This window comes from Aquila chrysaetos, chromosome 22, assembly GCF_900496995.4.
Source record: "Aquila chrysaetos chrysaetos chromosome 22, bAquChr1.4, whole genome shotgun sequence".
NCBI lineage: Eukaryota > Metazoa > Chordata > Aves > Accipitriformes > Accipitridae > Aquila > Aquila chrysaetos.
In genome coordinates, this window is record NC_044025.1 from 8,250,784 (window position 1) to 8,271,281 (window position 20,498).

The 20,498-nt window shown below is 36.5% G+C and overlaps 1 protein-coding gene across 4 annotated transcripts in view; it reads right to left on the bottom strand.

Annotated features, from left to right (window-relative positions):
• GABRA1 (gamma-aminobutyric acid type A receptor subunit alpha1) overlaps positions 1-20,498 on the bottom strand; it is a 45,262-nt gene that overhangs the window by 8,819 nt on the left and 15,945 nt on the right. For all 4 annotated transcript variants that reach the window (XM_029998189.1, XM_029998187.1, XM_029998188.1 and 1 more), the window contains 5 exons: positions 18,785-18,852; positions 12,753-12,973; positions 11,038-11,120; positions 6,289-6,432; positions 306-458 (listed from right to left, as the gene is read on the bottom strand). In XM_029998189.1, the coding sequence (XP_029854049.1) occupies positions 306-458; positions 6,289-6,432; positions 11,038-11,120; positions 12,753-12,973; positions 18,785-18,852 (669 nt within the window). The remainder of the gene's footprint in view (positions 1-305; positions 459-6,288; positions 6,433-11,037; positions 11,121-12,752; positions 12,974-18,784; positions 18,853-20,498) is intronic.

Sequence of the window (20,498 nt, forward strand, 5' to 3'; positions counted from 1 at the left end):
ACCATGAATGCCACTGCCATGGTCAGAAATGTTTTATTCATATACTTATTGTTTTGGAAAAGTTGAACCGTAATAGATTGCTTAAGAAATGTTCAGGTCTCTTTTTACAGTCAGATTAGAAGCTCTGGACCTTAAATCAGTTTCTGCTACATCTTTGCAATGAAATGTGTTAACTATTGTGTACTGCACTATGTCCAGGCTCGTGTTGTTCTCCAATATCGTGTTAACGCATAACTAGTTTTACCATAAAATTTCTTAAACCTGTTTGGCTTATGATTGCCAAGTGGTTTGTAGGTCTTGCTTACCAAATACAGTTCTTGCTGGAACAGATTCTCTATTAAGCCAGAAGGACACCTGTGACAGTATCACTGTCATGATGCATGGCAGGTAAGTCTGGATGACAAAGTAACCAATCTTTCTCTTCAAATGAAAATGTGTAGTCATAACAACATATTCCCCTAAAAACAAGAACAACAGGAACATTAAAGCTTTTATAAATATACAAATTAGAGGGCTTTATAGAAAGTATTTTTTCATTATATTCACCCCTATTATAAAAAAGAGTCCTCAGATCAAATTGGGTCAGCTTTGAAGAAAACATTTAATAAAGCAGGTTCTGAAGTTCCACTAATAATACAAAACTAGACAGTTCTGGGAAATGCTAATTAAATTTATATCTTTTCATTTCTGCTGAGTAGTGAATGAATGTCTATGTTTACTGGTGGCTGTTTAGGCCTCTTGTGAAAGGTCTTGTTCCATTAGAAGATGGAAAACCATCATAATATACACATGTAAACATCATACACAGACTAAATCAAGACAGGCACTCAGAAGTGTTTCAGTTGGGCCAGGCTCAAGATGTAATTGTTGATGTGATTGTGTCTGCATTACCACTGTCTGTGCTTTCGTACTCTGAAGATTAAGTGTTCCTGTTCTACTAACTCAGTACTTTACTAAATGATTATTCTGTCCTGAAATAAATGGACAATGCAAGAATAACACAGAACACTTACATTAGCACTAACTTTTTCGGTGCTATAAAAACATGTGAGCTGGGTATTCTAATTGCAATTGAAAGGAATCTTACGTATTTATATAACTCTATAAACCCTTCCTTCCAGAGCACAGCAAATAATGCCTTGTTTTCAGATCATTATTTACATCGTTGAAAATGGATTTTGAAAAACAGTAGATTCTCAAAAGATTGGAAAAACTATTGTTGTGACTTTTTTTGGATTAGATTGATTCTTCTTGTTATGCAATAAACTTTATCTTAGGAAAGAAACAAGTGGACATGTTTCTGTCCACTGAATGGAAACCTCTGTCTAGATTAGAGATGACATGAAATTACTGTTGTTCTATTTTAAAATGTAGGCAGCTAGAAAGAGAAAGTTGCTCTTGTACAGGAAAAGCTTAAATTGGATTGAAAAACTATGTCTAGACATTGACTGCTTATGCACCGAGCACGTCAAATGCCCTTTTCTTTAATTCAGAGCCTAGAAGAACATTCATTTGAACAATCTTCCTCAATGTATAACCCTGAGGAAAGCTTATAAATAAGATGTGACAATACTCCTGGTATGTTTCAATATAAAAGACAGCAGCAAAGGGGGAAAAGAGAATCAATTCTAAATTGAGAGGTGAAGTAAAGGATACACAAGGAAAATTTTTTTTGAAAATAGGACTGGCAGAAGTATTAGAGTGGGCATTATTACTTGAATTTTGCCCACCTTTCTTTAACTTTCACAACCTTCTTTTCCTCTGTACCAGGGATTATGATCTTATGAAGGGTGCCAGCCTTGGCTAGAAAAGCCAATAATTTAATTTTATCTACTAAAATATGATGTGGGAAGCTATTTTAATGCAATCAGATACAGAATACTTACAACGGTATGTCAGAATTAATTCAGTGATTGTAGATGGCAAGCTAAGAATACAGAGTGAACACACCACTGTACTCTGAAGCTTTATTTAGCTGCTTAAATTATCAAAGTATTTTTAACCTCTGGAAAATGAGAACAAGATTCAAAGCATAAAGGCAATTAAAAAGACAGGGATTACTCTCATCTGTTAAGCATTGCAGCAGGTCTGAGCTAGAAGTCAGCTAAAGGTAATGCCATGAGGAGTGAATTGGGCAAAGCACAGGCCTAGAAAAATGCCTACTGTTCAGTTACAAGGCAAAACCATGTTTGTAAGTCTCCGAAGTACCAACGGACTGCAGTTATTTATTAGAAGATAGTAGATCTTTGACGAGATTTATTTAAATAACTGCAAGACATGAAAGTACTCCAGTTATTTACTGAATCTTTAGCTTCCCACATTTTATGGCTTGCTTTAACAGAAAAGCATAGCCACATTCATGACAGCTGCTGACCACTAACTTCCCAGCAATTCCTCTGTAATTCTGTTTTCAAAGGTTTATAATTCAGCCATAAAATTCCCTACAAGCTAAATTTTCACATAGCTCTTGAGCAAAGTATTTCCTGTATTTAGTGTCTGATTACTCGGCTTTCACAAATTGTGGCACAAGTTGTAGCTTATGCATCTTATATTCTTTTATTCTCTTATCCAAAGAAGTTAGAAAGAAAGGTCTTTCTTTTTAGCTTCCTTGGAATTCCTAAAGTTTTCTACAAATAACTGTGTTGAGCAGATAAATTTGTTTTTCATTTTATTTATTCCATGAATTTTAAATTAGTTTATATGTATTACACAATATGAAGCATTTAAAAGTGGTCACACAACTCCTTCATCGATATTAACTTAATGTTTCAAATGACTGTTCACATGTGAATACTTCCAGTGCTCTGGAAGAGTTTGTGCCTGTGCTCAACACTTCTGTAGCTACAGTTTTTAACCAGCCCTTAATTCTACAGTGTATTACAATAATGGAGCCAAATGCTCAGGTGGTATAAACTAACGTGTGTCCCTAGAAAAAATAGGTGATAATTCAGTAAAGTTACATCAAACCTATTACTCAGTGTTCTGTAAACTATTTGTAATAAACCCAGTGTATCAGGTGAGCACCTAAAATTAATGTGCATCACATCAGACATAAAGTTAGGCGTGGGGATTAACTTTTAGCTATAATAATACTTTTTCTATCACTGTAGGGAGGAAGTAAGGCTTTCCTTGCCATCAGTTTAAAACAAAGTATTTCTCATTTACTGCTTATGCCATGTAACCTAACAGAAAACTTAAAAACAGCATCCTCTCAGCACATTTACAGAACATCAAAAAAACCCACAAAACTATTGTGAGTATAAATCCTGATGATTCTCAGTGCAAAGCAATGTTTTCAAGGTGGCAAAATAATTCCATGTAAATAGAAACTTGCAGGAGCCCTTTAAGCATCTGTTAAGGAAGAAAATTAACTCTATCCCAGCCAAAACCAGGACAAAGGTGCTTACCAAAAAGATAATTTTAAACTCTTTCTGAGTCAATGTGAGTCAGTTGTTGGAGAGGGACAGGAATTTTACATACAAGTAAAAAAACAGATGACTGGACTCTCTGCTTAAGCAAATAGCAGCAACAATAATTATTTCATTTACCGAATACTATCTTTAAGGCTGTAGTACCTGCACATTCCATTGCCAGCATAGATGAATAACTATACTATAAACAAGTTTTAGTCTTTCAATATTCTCTTGTCACAAAAAAAATCAATATTGGTAGTTATCTTGTTCTAGATTCAGAAATAAGGATAGCAGATGGCCTACTGGCAAAGAAAGAAAGGCGAAAAAAAAAAAAGGACTTCATGGATTCACCAAATAATTGAATAGTTTTGAGAATGTTTAGAGTAACCCAGTTACACCCAAATTCTTCAAAAATACATCTCTGGAATTCCAGACAACTATAAATATCATCTTAAAATTGCCTAAGATGATGTAGATTCCTCTAATGATCCACAGAATCAGCTGCACGAGAGCTTCATTTTCTTCCCTAATAAAGGTGCTGGGAACTCTTAAGTGAGGATTGCCTTCAATTCCTTTTGTCGTTTTGTCAGATGAGTCATCATCCACAACTCTGAAAGTAGGGAGGGATTTCATAATTTTCATTACATATGTCATATCTCAAAATAGAGATGATCAGAGGACAAAGATATGCTGGAGGATTCTGTTGAGACTAGCTGCCCATCTACCTGAATGGGTAGAAAAGTGATTATTAACCACTTCTGACCCCCACCATTATTTTGGGGAAGGCGAAGCATTTTCCTTTCCAAAGCAAATCAAGAAGAATTTTTCCTTGAGACACTGAATTTGCAAGAAATAAATGTGTTTCTTCCGCCACCATATATTCTTATCAGGTAGTAACTAAAGAGGATTGCAAGTTTGGTACTGAAAAGATTCTTTAATGGGCTTATTTTCAGTCTTGCTAACCATTGTATTTAACCATCTTTGCAATGTTTTTCTGTATCTAGACAATAGCATCTTTATTTCAGCAAATATTTACTGTATTTAACTTTATAGACAGGCATGGTAAAGTGTTTCTTCAGGTAGAAAAATGAGGCAGAATTCAGACCTATGAAATATCATGGGCAAAACAAAATATTTTTTTGTTTCTTCATGTAAATGCATGAAGAATTTTTACGCTGCTTATGTTTGCCTTCAGTTCTGTTTAAAAATATATTATCTGCCTTTCTTAACCATTTATAGGGTGCTTCTCACATTGCTATCTAATTACCCTGAACTGTATCTGGTATTATCTATTTGGGTTAGATATGTTCCCAAGCTTATGAGTCTCTTCTGATTATCCTGCTGCCCTTATAATGCATCCAGCAAGCAGAGAATTGGCGATGAGCGCAAAAGGGCAGGCACGCAGGTTGGCAGGGTCTCTCTGAGTGAGTAGCTTCGGAATAGAAAGAGCAAAGAGCTCGAGATCCTTGCAGTGCCTCACAAATCCTATTGACTTTTCAGCCCAAGGGCAGCTGGGGCGAATTATTGGCTCCACAAAAGTCAATGGCAACATTTCTAGCTGTGGCCAGGCCAAGAGTTCTCCCCTCTTCTTTTTACTTGTCTGAGGCATGCCTCTGTGCTCAATAATGGAAGCAGTGAATCTATGGGAGCAGTTGTGTTGATATTGTCCTTATGCAAAGTCCTTATTACTGCCATCCCACTTCTTTTATGATTATATCAACTAAACAGAAGCTTCCAAGCAGTAACCTGAATATCAGTCCACTAGAAACTTTTTCTGTGAGAAATTTGGTTGGCTTAATAGAGCATATGAATATATTTTGGCAAGCTAAATAAAAAAATCAGACATGAATTAGGGTTCACCTTAAAGTGACTCACTTTTCCTTAAATGTTCATTGACTTTACAAATGACGTATTAGATGACATAGTAGAAAGTTTGGTTTATAAGGTATAAGGTATAAGTGTGGTTTATAAGGTATAAGTGTACTTGGTTTATAAGGTATAAGGTATAAGTGTACTTTGGTTTATAAGGTATAAGGTATAAGTGTGGTTTATAAGGTATAAGTGTACTTCTCTAGTTCAGTCACCACTTCGAGCACATTCAAAGCAATACAACTGCTTCTAATGCAGTGCTTCTTTTGGTCCATTGAACAGTCAATCTAGTCAACACTTTGAGCTCTTGTTCACGCCCAATGCTCAGTTTCTTACTGTATTTAGGTCTTCATGCCCCTTCCAAATTATTTAAAAAAAAAAAAAAATTACATGTTGAAACAAACACTCCAAAGTGAAAAAGCAAAGGTTTTTAGCCAGCTTCAAGGTTGCAGGTATATAATACTATAAATGTCGCCTGTATTTCTGTATCTCATTAATAGTTTTGGAGTTAAAGCTGGTGCTAACATTGAGACACCTAAATCCTGTTTAGATGTTCAAGATGGTTTTTACGTTGATTAAATATTTTTTTCACTTTCTAAATACCTCATTGAGAGAGTATATGCTTGCTTTTAGCAACTTGTTTCACTTCCTCCAGGAATAAGATCTTTGAGGATTCATATTCTTATACTATTTTTTTAAGCTTATATACTAAGTAGGTATACTAATAAGGATATGAGGAGTGCTTTTTTGTAATGTAAATTACGTTTTTTTCTGGCTAGATCTGTCACTATAGGAAGGTTTTTAATTGTTCAAATATTTTAGCCACCAGCTGAAGTAGGAAAATAATCCCAGGATATGCTGTCTTTTCAGAGTCATGTTTTCCTAATCTGAACCTGGTATGTTGCAATTTACCTCTGTCACTCTTTGGTCTTTGTATTTTTTTCCTGCTCTAAATTATGTTTTGGCAGTTAAATATGACCCTTCCAAAAAAAACTTTTTCACGGACCTGTACTGGACTGAACAATTCCAGAGTCCACAGTTTGTCCAAGCAGATCGTACTGGTTCAATCGAGAGCCGTCTTCAGCCACAACCACTGACCTTGCTGGTTCCCGTGTCCATTCATACACAACCTCTGCTCTGGTATAAGCATCTAATTTAAAAGAAACACACCGCATTTCAGCTTGGCACCTTCTATTGCCATATGGCTTTATCAGAACAATGTTTTGAGCAGTAGTTTGAATATTAAATTCTCCTTAATTATCTGTAGAAACCCACAACTAGCTTACTGGAACTTTTTATCTATGGGAAATATAACTGATTTTCTAGGTCCATCCACACAATGATTAGCTAAATATCTGCTGTAGGGCTGGATTAAAGTTGGTCCTCAATGGCATGAAAATCTTTCTCTCCCCTACATGGCTCCTACCTGTGTAAAATCTGAGTAACCGGAAGCGAGAGCGACATGTGGAATTCCATAGTCATGCGAGAACTCCAACTCTTTTTCTAACTTTCAACTACTATCAAGAAAGATGAGTTGCAGTCTTTTCAGTTTGTCACAGTGTGGTGTTGTCTGGGCCACTGTAAGAAAATAAGTCCTCCTAAGAGTGGCTTCAGTGATCTTATCATCATCAGCCTGGCTAGAACTCTCCATTTGGTTATCCCCCCCTCACACTGTCCCTGCTGTATAACAGGCATAGCAGACATTTCTGAGGCTGCCTAGGCTTGAGTGAGCTTAAATCACAATTAATCTATTTTTTTGCTTTGGTTATTACTGGGAAATGCTCACACTCCAATTCACATTTATTTGAGTCTTGAACAAAGCAAGAAAAACACTGTGGGCTCTCCAAACCTAAGTAGTCTAGTATGTTATATAAATAATTCAGTAGCATACTACATATGTCATCCAGGTGTTTTGTGCTGTTATTAGTATGTTATTTATATTATTTCAGGAATCAAACTATATATAAACATTTTTAATCTTAGTCCCGTAGTAAAATTCTTCATCATTTTGCGTAGCCTGGAGTCTGACAGCTCTTGCTCTGCGAAGTTAGGGTGGGAATTAGTTGTTTACATAGAGGCATCTAGTGCCATTCTTCACACCTGAGTATCCAAGACATTTATGGGACTGAATGTGTGATCAGAACCTACATAAATCTTGCACCCACCAAAGGCAGCTGGAAGCCAGATGAGACATCTTAGGGCATATAAAACGGCACTAGACTCCTACCTACAGGATGAGATTTTCCCTTTTTCAGGACTGGCAAGCAGGAGAGGAAAAGGAGGAATGCGATTCACTTGACCTCATTTGTGAGTTAGTAATTTTATCTTATCAATGTAAGAGGTAACAGCAATCAAAGAGGTGGTGTCGGATGCAGTATGCTGGTAAATTAATCGTGTGGCATTTGATCCTGCATTATTGAAGCAGAAGGGTGCTTTTACCCTCAGACTTCTTATTCCCCAAGCACTGTAACATACACATTGCTTTTGAGAATCAATGGTAAATGGAAATCTACATCTTAATAATGCTGACCTTAAAAATAATGGTCACAGTAAGTACAAGAATTGGCTTACTAATCTGGTCACATAAAGAAAAAGTGGCAATAATAATATTAATTTTCAAGCATTCAATTTGTTCTGGAACATGAGAGTAGTTTGGAAGAGAGAGGACTGATTTCCTGAGCTGCTGAGAACCACTGGATTGGGTCAGAGGGAATGGAGTACACTCATCAGTGCTGGAAAGGAGCTTGCCCTGCCCTGTAACTGCCAGATTCGGTGCTCTGTTCAGCTTCCATCCTCAGCTTCCAGTTCAGATATTGCATAAGTAGCAACACAGCCTTTTGCTCCTATCACTGCTGCTTTCCAGAGTGGCCTTAGTTTTAAACCGACAATCAGATTTTTGTGGCAAGAGTTGAGGAGAGCATCTGCCTTTCTGATTTTGTTTTGCCAACATATGGCTTTTTGTTGTTCCAGAATCTCTTTAGCATTTGTCACATTGAATTTGTATTGGAATAACCTCTAGCTTAAGCTGCTATTTTGGCAAATCACTTTAGCCTTGGAGCTGGGTCAAACATTTATTGGCCTCTACAGGATGGGCAGAGTCCATAGGAGACATGCAACTCCTTCAGCATGAGGCTTTTCTGAATCCAGCTCCAACAAGTGATGAGTAACAGTGGAGGACATGGAGAAACTCATCCAATTTAATCCAAAACAAACAGAGCTGGGCAAACACCACCTTGGGGAGCTACTAAGTGTAATATTGTAGTCTGCACTTAAAGCATGGCTTTCATGACAATTAAATGTCTTTTTCAGTAATTTTTTCAGTCCATTAAGATGATTATAATGAATTGCTTTAGTTGTTTGTCAGAAATGTCCCCAATGTATTTAAATATGATTCCCACTGAAAAAGATGCAATTAAACATAATAACTTCTTTTCTACGTACAACAGTGAGTCCCATTTTCATATCTTGCTTGGGTCCAGCCATTTATCCCATGGGAGATATTTCTATTTATATCAATAACTAAATATTGAGACAAATATTCTATAATCTGATAATTATGACATATAATCTGATGAGAAGGCGCGGAGAGTGAATGTTCCCCATGCAGTGTTTGCAGTAAAACCATGTTACAGAAGGAGCTCCTCCCCATGAGGATCCCAGATTAGAAGCTCACCTGAATTCGGTAGGGAAATGCAAAGTTTCCCTGAAAACTCCTTGATTTTGTCTCATGGCCCTTCCCAGCATTTGGAGTTACTTGTTTTGCTAGGTCCCATTTAGGACAACTGGCATGATAGCCAGTTAGCGTTCAAAACAAAAAATAATGAAAATAGCCTGTAAAAGATGACAGACCATGCCTGCACTCTGAACTTAGAATGCCAGTTATCACCTCTGACTTTAGTTTAAGAAATGGTGTTTCAATCAGAAATATCACTGATTTATTTTCTTTGTTCATTTAAGAAAATTATGTATATTATGATTTTTTTTTTTGCAGGATAAAAAGAAAACCAATTTAGATACAAAAGATATGCAGAAACACTTGCATGTCTTTTTGCTGTCTTGTTTTTACCTTGTGGTGTGGTTCTGGAGTTCAAATCCATATTATCTATCTCTCTTCATTCATAATTTCTGCATCTCTTAATTGAGGCAAGATCCTGAGTAATCTGGAAAGCCGTGCACTTAGTGAACGAAGAGTACACTAATCTGGGACACAGTGGGCCAGAGAAAACTCAATGTAGGAAAAAAATAGGAACAATTTTTTGACTAGGGAATATCTGGTGTTTAGGCTGTGGCTCAGTGATGCACAGACGTGGCGATAGGTGTCTTATCAGGTCTATAAAAATTCAGTGTGGTAGTTCACATTTGTTCAGAAACTGTTGATGGTTTAACTTTGTATTAACAGGTTTTATGCACGATTAGCCACCTTCCTACCTCCCAGATCCAGCATGCAGTCTGTGTAAACACTTTAATGTGCATTTCAAAAGAAATTAAATCCTGTGACCACTCCTGATCTAACTGGGATCTCAGGTGCACAGGTCTCCTGTTATTAATCAAGAATGTACTGCAACTATTTGCCCTATTATTAGATGGAGTAAGGCTTCCCCCCAACCCCCTTCTGTTTCACAGGAGATTTGGAAAGATTTATTGGAAGTCCTGTAAGGAAACTTAACATTCAAGGAGTAAACTATTCTTGCCAGTTATCTTCCAAGTTTGTATGAACTTTGTGTTCTCTAAATCTTATCTAGGAGGCTAGTAGCTCTTTAAAGACAAAACAACAGTCCCTTCTCACGGTAAACATAGAGCTATTCAGCCCAAAGTAAATTATCACTCTGTCTGCTACCATGTGAAGAATGAATTGGGTGTTCTGTTTGTTGACTTCTAAAATTGATCAAGCCACTAAGTACCCATTATCAGTGAAATGACCCATTTCTACTAGAAAAAAATAGCCACTGAGGAAACAATTTGTACACTATTACATCTTCTACGCGTTTTTTCTTCCATGTTTGTGTTGAACCAACTGGAGTAAAACAGCTCTTCTGTTTTTTTTTACTTAAAGAGCTGAAGGGGAGCTATATTTAATTTTTTAAAATATTACGTTCAGCTAAGTTTGAATATATCAGTGTCCGGTTGGTTGCTATTCAAATTAAACTCTGGGGGGGAAAGTCTCAATTTACAGAAAGCTTTGTCAGTTATTACACTGATTTCAATTACATTACATTTTGTCCAGTATGTTCTCTAATCTAAGGTTACAAATGCTGAACGTGTGGGACTCTATTTGAAGATTTGTGAGATTTTTCACTTCCAGAAATGTTGCATGATTGTAATATGAGTATTTTATAATCTTAGGCAAAATTTTGCTCTAAACATGCCAAGAGTATGGTAGAGGAATTGTTTTCACCTAAAACCAATTCAGTCATCCGTGGTCTGTATTACTTTTCTCTAACATTGATTTGGGGTCTTAACAAAATAAAGCTACTATAGGATTAACAACATTTTCTATGTGACAAACTACTTTTCTAGATGTTCAGAGCACTGTCATTTTTCTCTTTTGTGAATGTCCGGGCATGACATTGGAGGATATTTAAGACACATCGAAGAGGTTCATTATATTAAATATAAATATATATAAGAATAAAAATACAACCCTGCCAAAAAAGTGAAAAATACACAAGATAAAAACCTTGAGGTTTTCTCAGTTGCAAAATACTTTTGTAAAGTGGCCTAAAAACGGAGAAACCTCAATTTAAAATAAACTTACAGCTTCCAAATTTCAAGGGGCAAGCATGTGCATCCATAGGAAAGTCTTCTAAATGCATTGGACATTCTGCTCTCACAGTCAATCTATAATGGATTAATGAGCAAAAGGACACATTTATTCTAGTTTCATAGAAATAGCAAATAGACTTCTATTAAGACACATAGAATAAGTATAGCATAATACCTGTTATGTGATTAATTAGCAGCTAGAACTGGACCTGAATTGTCTGGCTGGGGGTGCTGACAGGCATGTGTAGACACAGCAGTGTGACTGGCTCTGCCCCTAGACCATGTTTCACTGTACAGCAGAGACATGCTCAGACTTCTAACTCGGAGTGAGGGTTAAAATCTATTAGCAACTGAAATTGCTTCCTTGGTGCCATCGTTAAATTGGCCCACTCTGGATGCTCAGACATTTGCTGAAATCATTTCATTGCTATCAGCTTGGGTGCAAACGTGTTTCTCAATAAAAGACATTAAATAAACTAGAAACATTCACATACCAGACATCAGCAAGGAATGAACAATAATACTTGAATACTGGACAGAAGATTGCATTAAGGCACTTGCGAAGGTGAGCAAATAGAAATGGTTATGGTCAAAAAAAGAGACATACGTGAACAATGTGCTGCCAAGATAGTGTTCTTGTGGATTAAATCCCTAAGAGCCAAGCATTTAGGAAGACAAGAAAAATTGACTTGGACTTGTGTAACTACCAGCCAAGCAGATTCTACCCTAGCCTAGGCAGTCTTGAAAAATGTTGCGGAATAAATTGAACATATCTGACAGGCTCCCAAAAGCCTGGAGACTTGGTTTTGTCCAAATACTTGTACTGCTTTTAAAAACATCTTTAAAATTGTTAAAAGAAAACTCAGTGTTCCCCTATGTACTGAGCTATCCATCTTGACTTTAAGTCAACAGAATCGCTTTATACCTTGTTTGATTCCATGGGAGACATAAGCAGGGGATGTGTAGCTCTGTAGAGATGACATACCATTTTTTTTCATTGTTTAATTTGCAGTCTTTTAATCCAGAATGTTTCCATGACTGTGTATCATAGTTATTTCAAAAGGATTTAACTCCTCTGCTGACAACTGGATAGCTTAAGTTCAGTTATCCATGAAGAGAATAATATATTTCCAGTAAGAGTGGTGCCAGCACAAAAATATTTTTTTTCTCCTAACTTTCCAAATGCTTTAGCGAATTGTTTTTCTTGTTATGAATGGAATAAGAAATGTCTATTTTTAGACTGTCAAGAAATATCAAGAATGGGCAATGAATTCCATGCGCATCTGTTAGTTCTTAGAATCTGCTTTCTATAGGATCCAAAGATTAAAGATCCCTTGTACGCAATCTAGTAGTCTAGAATATATTTAACTTTCATGCTTTGCTATACTTTGCTGATGGAATCCTTGAAAGCAATTCCAAATTAAGGTCCTCTGCAAACTGATGGATTCCTAATACTATAGGGACCTTTTTAAAATCAAGCATTAAGACACATCCAGGGGGAATGTAAAGGTAGCACAGCAGGAGGGGAAAAAAATAAACACTGCAAATGCCTCAGTTTGTTCATCATTCCGTGGCCTATTGTGAAAATAATTACTAAGCAGGAATCCAATTATGCTTAGAAAGGAACCTGTTTCTGTTTGGAAAATATGATGCTTTAACAAGTTAAAATGTCAAACTAAACGAAGGATATAATATTTTAGGGCTCACCTCATTGTGTATAGCAATGTCCCATCCTCTGTAATTCGTAATAGTTTATTTGGCATCGTCATGTTATGAGCCACTGACTTCTTTCCATTGTGGAAAAAGGTATCAGGTGTCCAAATTTTGCTGGCCATTAAATTATTTAACCGGAGAACAGTCATAGGTCCTTTGAATTTTAATCTCTCATCTTTCCAGCTTTGACGGAAAAATACATCTATAGTGTATTCCTACATCAATTCAGAAAAAAGGGAAACACTTATGATGCCATATGTTGCAATATGAGAACTTGAAACGTATATTCTTACCGTTCCCTAGAAGCAAGATGACTATCAATGAAATAGTAATTATCAGAACGTTTATTCGCTATATTACTTACAATGTACCTGAAGCTGGTTATTAAACAGTTACAATATCGTTACTGTGTTCAACAGAATAAATGTTAGGGAGAATAGTATATCAAAAGTTAGACAAGAATTTGAGATATAATGTAGTGGAAACAACACAATTCACCCTTTTCTCACTTTTCCTTCACCTTCCACAAAACTGTAATTTGAAGCTGTGGATATGTAGCCAGTATGCGTAGCACAGGAAGATTATGTCTCAGAATAAAACAAGCCTAGTGAGACAGGGTCTTACTAGATAGAGCCTTTTGTTCTAAGTGTCTCATTAGCATAAACACGTAGCCAACCTGCAAAAAGTTCACAGTTCACTAAAATTACGTGGTCTGATTTACAAGATGAGGAATGGCTCACTGGGCCAAATCATTGGACTACAGAGAGCACAAGCAGAGCACAGCTTTGAACCACGAGTTATAGTTTGGTTATACAAGGACTGGGCCAATGGGGAAGAGATGCAGTAGCTGACTCATTGTACATGGGGAGAATCAAAATAACCAACACTCACTACGAAATGAAAGAATTATTTGTTACAAAGCAACAGGAACAAAGTTAGGAGGGAGAGGGTGAAATTAGGAAAAATATGTTTGAGTATTATATGTAAAATATAGATGTATGTGGAGTGAAAACGTGAAAAATTCCTGTGGATGCAGTATAGTTTAATATTTTCCCAGGGAAAAATTCCACTCCAACATGAAAGTTCAGTACGGGATTATCCTGCCCCTTCGATCATTCATGGCTATGAAATTGTGATAAACATCAAAAGCAGCTATCCAAACACTGTTCAAAATTACCTTTTGGCTGAGAAACTGAACCTTTGCTGAGGTCTCCTGCCAACAGAGATGGCAAATCCTAAAATAAAGGGAATTCCTGTGTGTGAAGGCACACACAGCTATAAGGAAAAGAGCTGCTCCAAGGAATATGTTAGTAAACATTCTGGAATGAGTGTGCAAAATCTCTCTGGGGCAGACTCCCTTAGACCTTCTTTTAACAAATGGCAACACTCCGTACAACATAAGCAATTATGAGCTGTTTATTCCTTGTGCAACTATCAGCGAGTAAGAATGGTGATTCTTATTGGTGGTGTGTTTTTCCTGGTTTTAGGGCATGAAATCCCTAAATAAATTTCTTGTGGACGTGGAAATGTTGTAGTTCCATGGGATGTTCTTACTTTGGGTTTGTTTGGGTTTTGGCTTTTTTCTTGGTTTGGGGTTTTTTTGGTTTGGTTTTTTACATCCCAGACCTGTGAATCATTTTGGTGCATACTTAATTGTATTTCCATGGTTTTTTAATCATGTGCTCAGTGAGCTGCTGAAGTGTGGATTTGTTCAGTCCCAGTGACAGCAGTTCTGCACTTATAGCCAAGTACTTGCTTCAGAATTGTGCTGGGTTGGGGCCTTAGGTTGAACTGTGTGCAAAATCTTGTCCCAGGTGTGCAGCAGAGCACGAGAGAAAGAGGTTTAAAAGGCAGTAGATGGCATTAAAATATTGGATTTGTTCCATGTTTTACTAACTCCAAAGAAAATTTCCTCCTACACACATGGGAAAGGTAAAAGACATGCCCAGAAGGTGACATCATTTCAGTGTGCATGTAAGCCATTCCCTTTTTATCTCTTTCAACTGCAAAGGAGGAGGTGAGTGGGAGGTGATACAGGTTGAGAGAAGGGAGTCTGGTTCTTTACTTTATATGAACACAAGGTTCTTATGCTGGAAAAGAACAAGGAGTCTGAGAGATTTGATATGGGACCTGACAGCGTAAGATAAAATTCAATTAAAAAGTAGCTGACAGGTCATGCCTGGCACAGACTGAATCTTTCTCTATCCCAGGCTGTTGCACCATATAGGATGAATTCATTTTGGCTGAGATGTCTCAGCTCTTTAGCTTTCACTACCCACTTTAACATGTACAATAATTCTCCTCAAATGAATCCTGACAGACAGCTGATCTTTAAGATCAAGTCATCAGATACTCTGATTAGGGCTTCTTCTACAGGAGTGTGCCATACAGAACAAAGGAACAGAAGGATTTTCTCCAAACCATGTACTACAGCAGTGGTCTATGTGCAAATGTACGAGTGAGATGAAATTTGAAATGAATTCTCCACACTGGAGGCTCTTCAGTCCTTAGTGTGCAGTGAAAGAAAGAAGATTCCTACCTGCACTTTGGCAATAAGTTGTATGGTACTGAATATTTATAACGCTTTGACTTAAATGTTCTCTAATTTGCTCATCTGATACCTCTCCCTGGAGACTGTTTATTCACAGGGTAGACCACACTGTGGTCTACATCAGACGAGGTGCTGTACAGGAAGGTAGCAAGATAGAAATTTGTTCCTGAAGAGCTTACAGTACAGAAGCAGTGGGAATGAAGGTTTACTAGAAAAAAATATTCTGTCTTTATGAAAAAAGTTAATTTTAAAATGCTTCTTATTCCAAATAACATACATCAAAAATTTTACAAAAATGATAGTCATGTAAGAATAGCCAGTTATCTGTTGATTAGTTCAATCCACCATCTGAGAGAACATGCCTGAAAACCTACAAAATTTTTCCAAAAAAGATGTTTTTATTTTAAAAAGTGCTTTTTTCCTGTTTAACTTTATTCACAAGTTTAAGAACAAGCCAAGACATTCTCTTTATAGAATAACAGGTTATATCTATGCTGCTCTTAAAAGAGTGTATTGAGAGTGGGTAGGAACACCATGTACTCCCTGATATATCAACCTACTATCTATATAACTGCCTCATTGGATTCCTGCAAACAGATGGTCTAGGTATGCTGATGTCTCACTGTGACTGGAGTTTCGTAACATATGGCATCAGCTGGAATAGCTCATTGCCAGTTCCCAGCCATCAGTCCTGGGCTCGGAGAGCAGCGCATCGTTCCCTCTGTGCGCCAGTGCAGCTGCTTGCGAGGCCTCCCTGTGACCAAATCCCACGCTCCTGTCTACGCTTACCGTAAACCTGCTCACTGGAGCAAATCTGGGGTAGCCCTCAAATAATGGTGTCTACAACCAACCTGTAGTATGCACGGAGGACTTTGCATTAAATGTACATTGAAATGAATATAAACTTCATATTCTGGTAAGCTCTTCATTTTATCTTTCTGTCTCTGATTTCACACTTCCTTAAGCAAAAGAGTTAGCATGAGTAGGCTGCACACACATTACTTTTTAGGGGAGGTGAGTAGGAGTTTTACACTAAATACTTTGCTGTAATTCCTTAGTTTTCAAGAGATATGAACACCTGCCTGTGTGTTTCTTGGTCACACGCTTTATTAAGAAACTGATGAATTCTTTCTCCTGTTTAACTAAGTGAAAATCAGGAGCCAATGTGGTATGGGTTTTTAATTATTTTTGAGATTTTTTTTTTGTAGGTAGTGATCACTTATGCTATAGTAATTCAGCTACGCTGACTCACAGCTGAAGTCAATAATTTATTTTCAAATATACCTATTCCTAATTCTGAAAGTAGGTTATTTTTGGATTTACTATTTTATTCTTCCTTAAAACCCTAATTCCACAGAAATATCAGTTTGTCCTAGGAATGTCAAATTAGCTTTACCTTCTACTTAATAATTAAATCACCTGAAACTACGAAGTATAAGTAGATGCTGAAGTCCAAACATTATATAGTCCCATATAATTCATCAGGCCTATCAGTTACTCTAAACTTATGTCTACATGTAGGAAAGCATCCATGTCCATTTGTTTATTAGACTGCCATTCACTGTTGGAGTTTTCTAGTAAATCTGACTCAACAGAGCAAACAGTAGCTTAGCCAGCTGACTTATAGAAAACAACTCTAATAAATATTAATACAAAGCATACATTTACCCGCATATATATCTCACCCTTTTTTTGTTCACCTCCCACAAGCATATATGTCCAGCCCAATACTTTAAATTACGTTAATTTTCAGGAAATTAATAAGACACTGTCCCCAGAAGACAGGTCTCTGCAAAAATGAAGCAACCTCAGATCACTTACAAACTGCAGCTGCTAGTTTTAATTCAAAAGCTATTAAATGAAAAAAAAAAAAAAAAAAAAGAAATATTTTAGTCACATGACTGTGTTTGAAGTTTTCGGTTTGTCCAGTGGTGATTGGTTACCTATTTTGAGACAGAAATGGGAAAGCAAGATGAAGTGTTTTGCTGAACCAATTACCAGAATACAAATGGTGGATGTCAGTGGTTTCTATCAATCTTTATTCCAAGGAATTTCCCCTCTTTTAATGTATAATTTAGAGTAGCAGGTAAACATTGTAATTTCACACAATTACTGCGGAACAAAAAAGCAGAAGTCATTGAATGATTTTTTTTAAATTCTTCTTCATGGTATATACAGTACTTAGATAGTATTGTATATATAGTACTCGGTATCGTAGATACGTGCTGAGGAGACAAGTCACCAGTCTAGCTGTTTCCTTGGATTACCCTTCTATTGTAGGTCTTCTCAGCAGAATGACTGGTCAAAAAGTCTGTGCTGCCTAAGCTATTCTTTCTCATTTAAATATCATGGCATCAGTTGCAAACATAAATTTGACTGTAGTTTTATAAATGTTGTTTTCCCAGCAATCAGGAAAATGGTGTCTTTGCATAAAGTTCATTTAGGAAAATAAACTATCTTGTAGAAGTTACTTTCTCTGTTATTCCATCCCTTAACATTGTTTTGTGTAATCAGAAATTTCTAATAACCTGGTGCTTAAGGCCTGTCTACAGTTTTAGTTCAAATTAAACAACTGACAATTTTGTGGTAAGAAATGGAACTTGTTTCCTTTCCTGTGATAATTTTTTCTCTTTTTTTTTTAATCTTCCTTTTGGTGAATGTATTTAGCTAAGTGTAGCCAGCTACAAGGTTGAACTGTTTTGTTTAAATTAATGAGGATGTTTCCAGTATTCATCCTAACACGGGATCCAGCAGATACCAGTAGCTGCAGACCAGGCTTTCCCTGTCAATAGCAACCTACTTGTGAAGACCTCATTTATATGCAAAATTTAAAGCACCTTATCCGTATTTTTACACCATTTTAAATATCTCTTAACACCAGGGCTCACAACATCCTCATTCAGTTTTCTGAACTTCTCCATCCCCTGCAGTTACCTAGCAATTTGATTTTAATGTTCATTCCATAAAGGAGTGACACTAATTCTCTCATTAATCTTCTCTTCTCTTTCAGCAACCATGATCTAGGAAAGTCACTTCCCATTGATCAGTAGCTTTTAATATAAAAATACAGGTTAGACGGTACGGATGTCACACTGTAGGCATAAGTGTTAATTGCATTTTAAGATGATGATCTTTCTTGGCAAATTGGATCAGTGATTGCCAGCAAGGACCTGAGCAATCATTCTCAGAAGAATACGGATTCAAACCCTAATGCATTTCATAACATATTATGTAGCAAATATAAGGTCTGTTAAAACACATATTATTAAAGTCACTGAGGCTGCTAATTTCAGGGCACTTAAATGCAGTCACAGCTAGCAGGAATGGTTGCACATAAAAGCTGGCAGCATTTTGGAATCAAGGGTTTAAAAAAAGCCCAGCCCTAGAAGAAGTAAGTTATTGCATAGATCTTTCATCCTCCAAATTAAAAAGACAAGAGAAAATGAATGCTGTAGAAATACAGGCCATCACTTACCATATCATGGTCTGAAACAGGCCCAAAACTGGTGACGAAGATGTCAGTCTTCACTTCAGTTACACGCTCTGATGAAGCAGGAAATTAGGACAGTGAGTGTCTATCAACAGTCTTCATTAGATCTAACCACTACCAATTCTCACAATAAATAGAAAAATTATTGGCTTTGATTAGCCATTCTAAAATTGGTCTACAATACAGTCCTGATAATTTATTGCTTCTAGATGTAATTTCACAGTCGATATTGTCAGCAACAATTTTTATGTTAGTGTTTCTACAGAGCTTTTTGAGACATGGCTTGTGATGCCCCAGCACAGCAGCCATAGTTCCACTGTTGTGTAAATCTTTTCACTCTTTGACTAATAAATCCTCTTGTCCGACAATATAAGCAGTGCTGAATATTTTACACAGTACTCAAAAGTCTCATTGGGTACTCAATGTTTCTGGGCAAGCTGAATGAAGGTCTCTAATAATTAACCCTGAGCTTATGAATTATGTATTTTTTATTGAGACACAGGAACATAGAAGAAAAAGAGAGAGAATACATTACCGTGTATAAAAACATGAAGATAATTTATTGGCATGAGTTAGAAATGGCTGTGTTACCCTTAATTGCGATAAACAAAAAGGAGTTAAAACTTTTCCAAATAGATATCAGCTAAACTTCTCTAATACAATTTTTTACATACGTATAAATGTTATGGTTTGTAAATGGTTTAGATTTCTTTTTAAATTGATACGGGCACTAACATTATATTTCCCTTAAACTACCAGATTTGTTTTATAAGCCTCAATGATAGATTAGTATAAATAATAATTCAGAAATCTGTAACATGTACATAACACAGATTATATGTATATGCTATAACATAAAGCTAGACTTCTTTGTGATTTCAAGGGTGCAAATTTGCTCCATGGCACAACGCCCTCGGCCACTTCAGAGGAATCTAATGATTTTAGTGGTCACAAATGCTGAGTCTGAGATACCTAAAATGGTGCTGATCTCCAGAAAGAGCGACACATCTGGCTTCCACAGATCTACTCTTAAAAGTCCCTTTGAGAAACACACAAGCTTAACATCCCCCCTTCCTCTCCTCCCCCTCTACACACGCACCGCGTATCAGTCACTTCTGAACATACTGGTATTTTCTAGGCCACACATCACAAAATATTCACCCAGGATGGCATATATCAAAATAACTCTGTTGATTTAAATACAGCTGCAAGGAGTAACACCCCCTGGAGGCATAAATCCTAACAGTGTTGAGTGGAGCTAACCCCATCAGCTTTCAGAATTTACAGTGATGTAAGTCTGAATACATTTACCGTAGTGCTATACAAGCCAGCGTGTGGTTTGGGGTAGAAATTTCAAATGTGGAAGGAGTGATACATAAATAACTTTGAAAAAAGAAATAAATTGAGAACTTTGAAATATTAAAAGTAATCCTAAAGAAAAGAGGCTGACAGAAGAGTACATGTATAGTAAACAAAAGTCATGCAGCTGGCAAAAAATCTTCATAAGCCTAAGAAATGTATATATGTAGCTGTCTGTATAATGTTATTTAAATATTGTAAAAGAATTAAATAACTGATTTAATACAACCTTCTGATTTCAGAAGACTTTGGACTATTTAAATATGATTTGTTCCATCTGACAAGAAAGTTCTGTCAGAAGAGAAGTGAAATAAGGAATCAAGGTTAAGCAGCCAGTAAC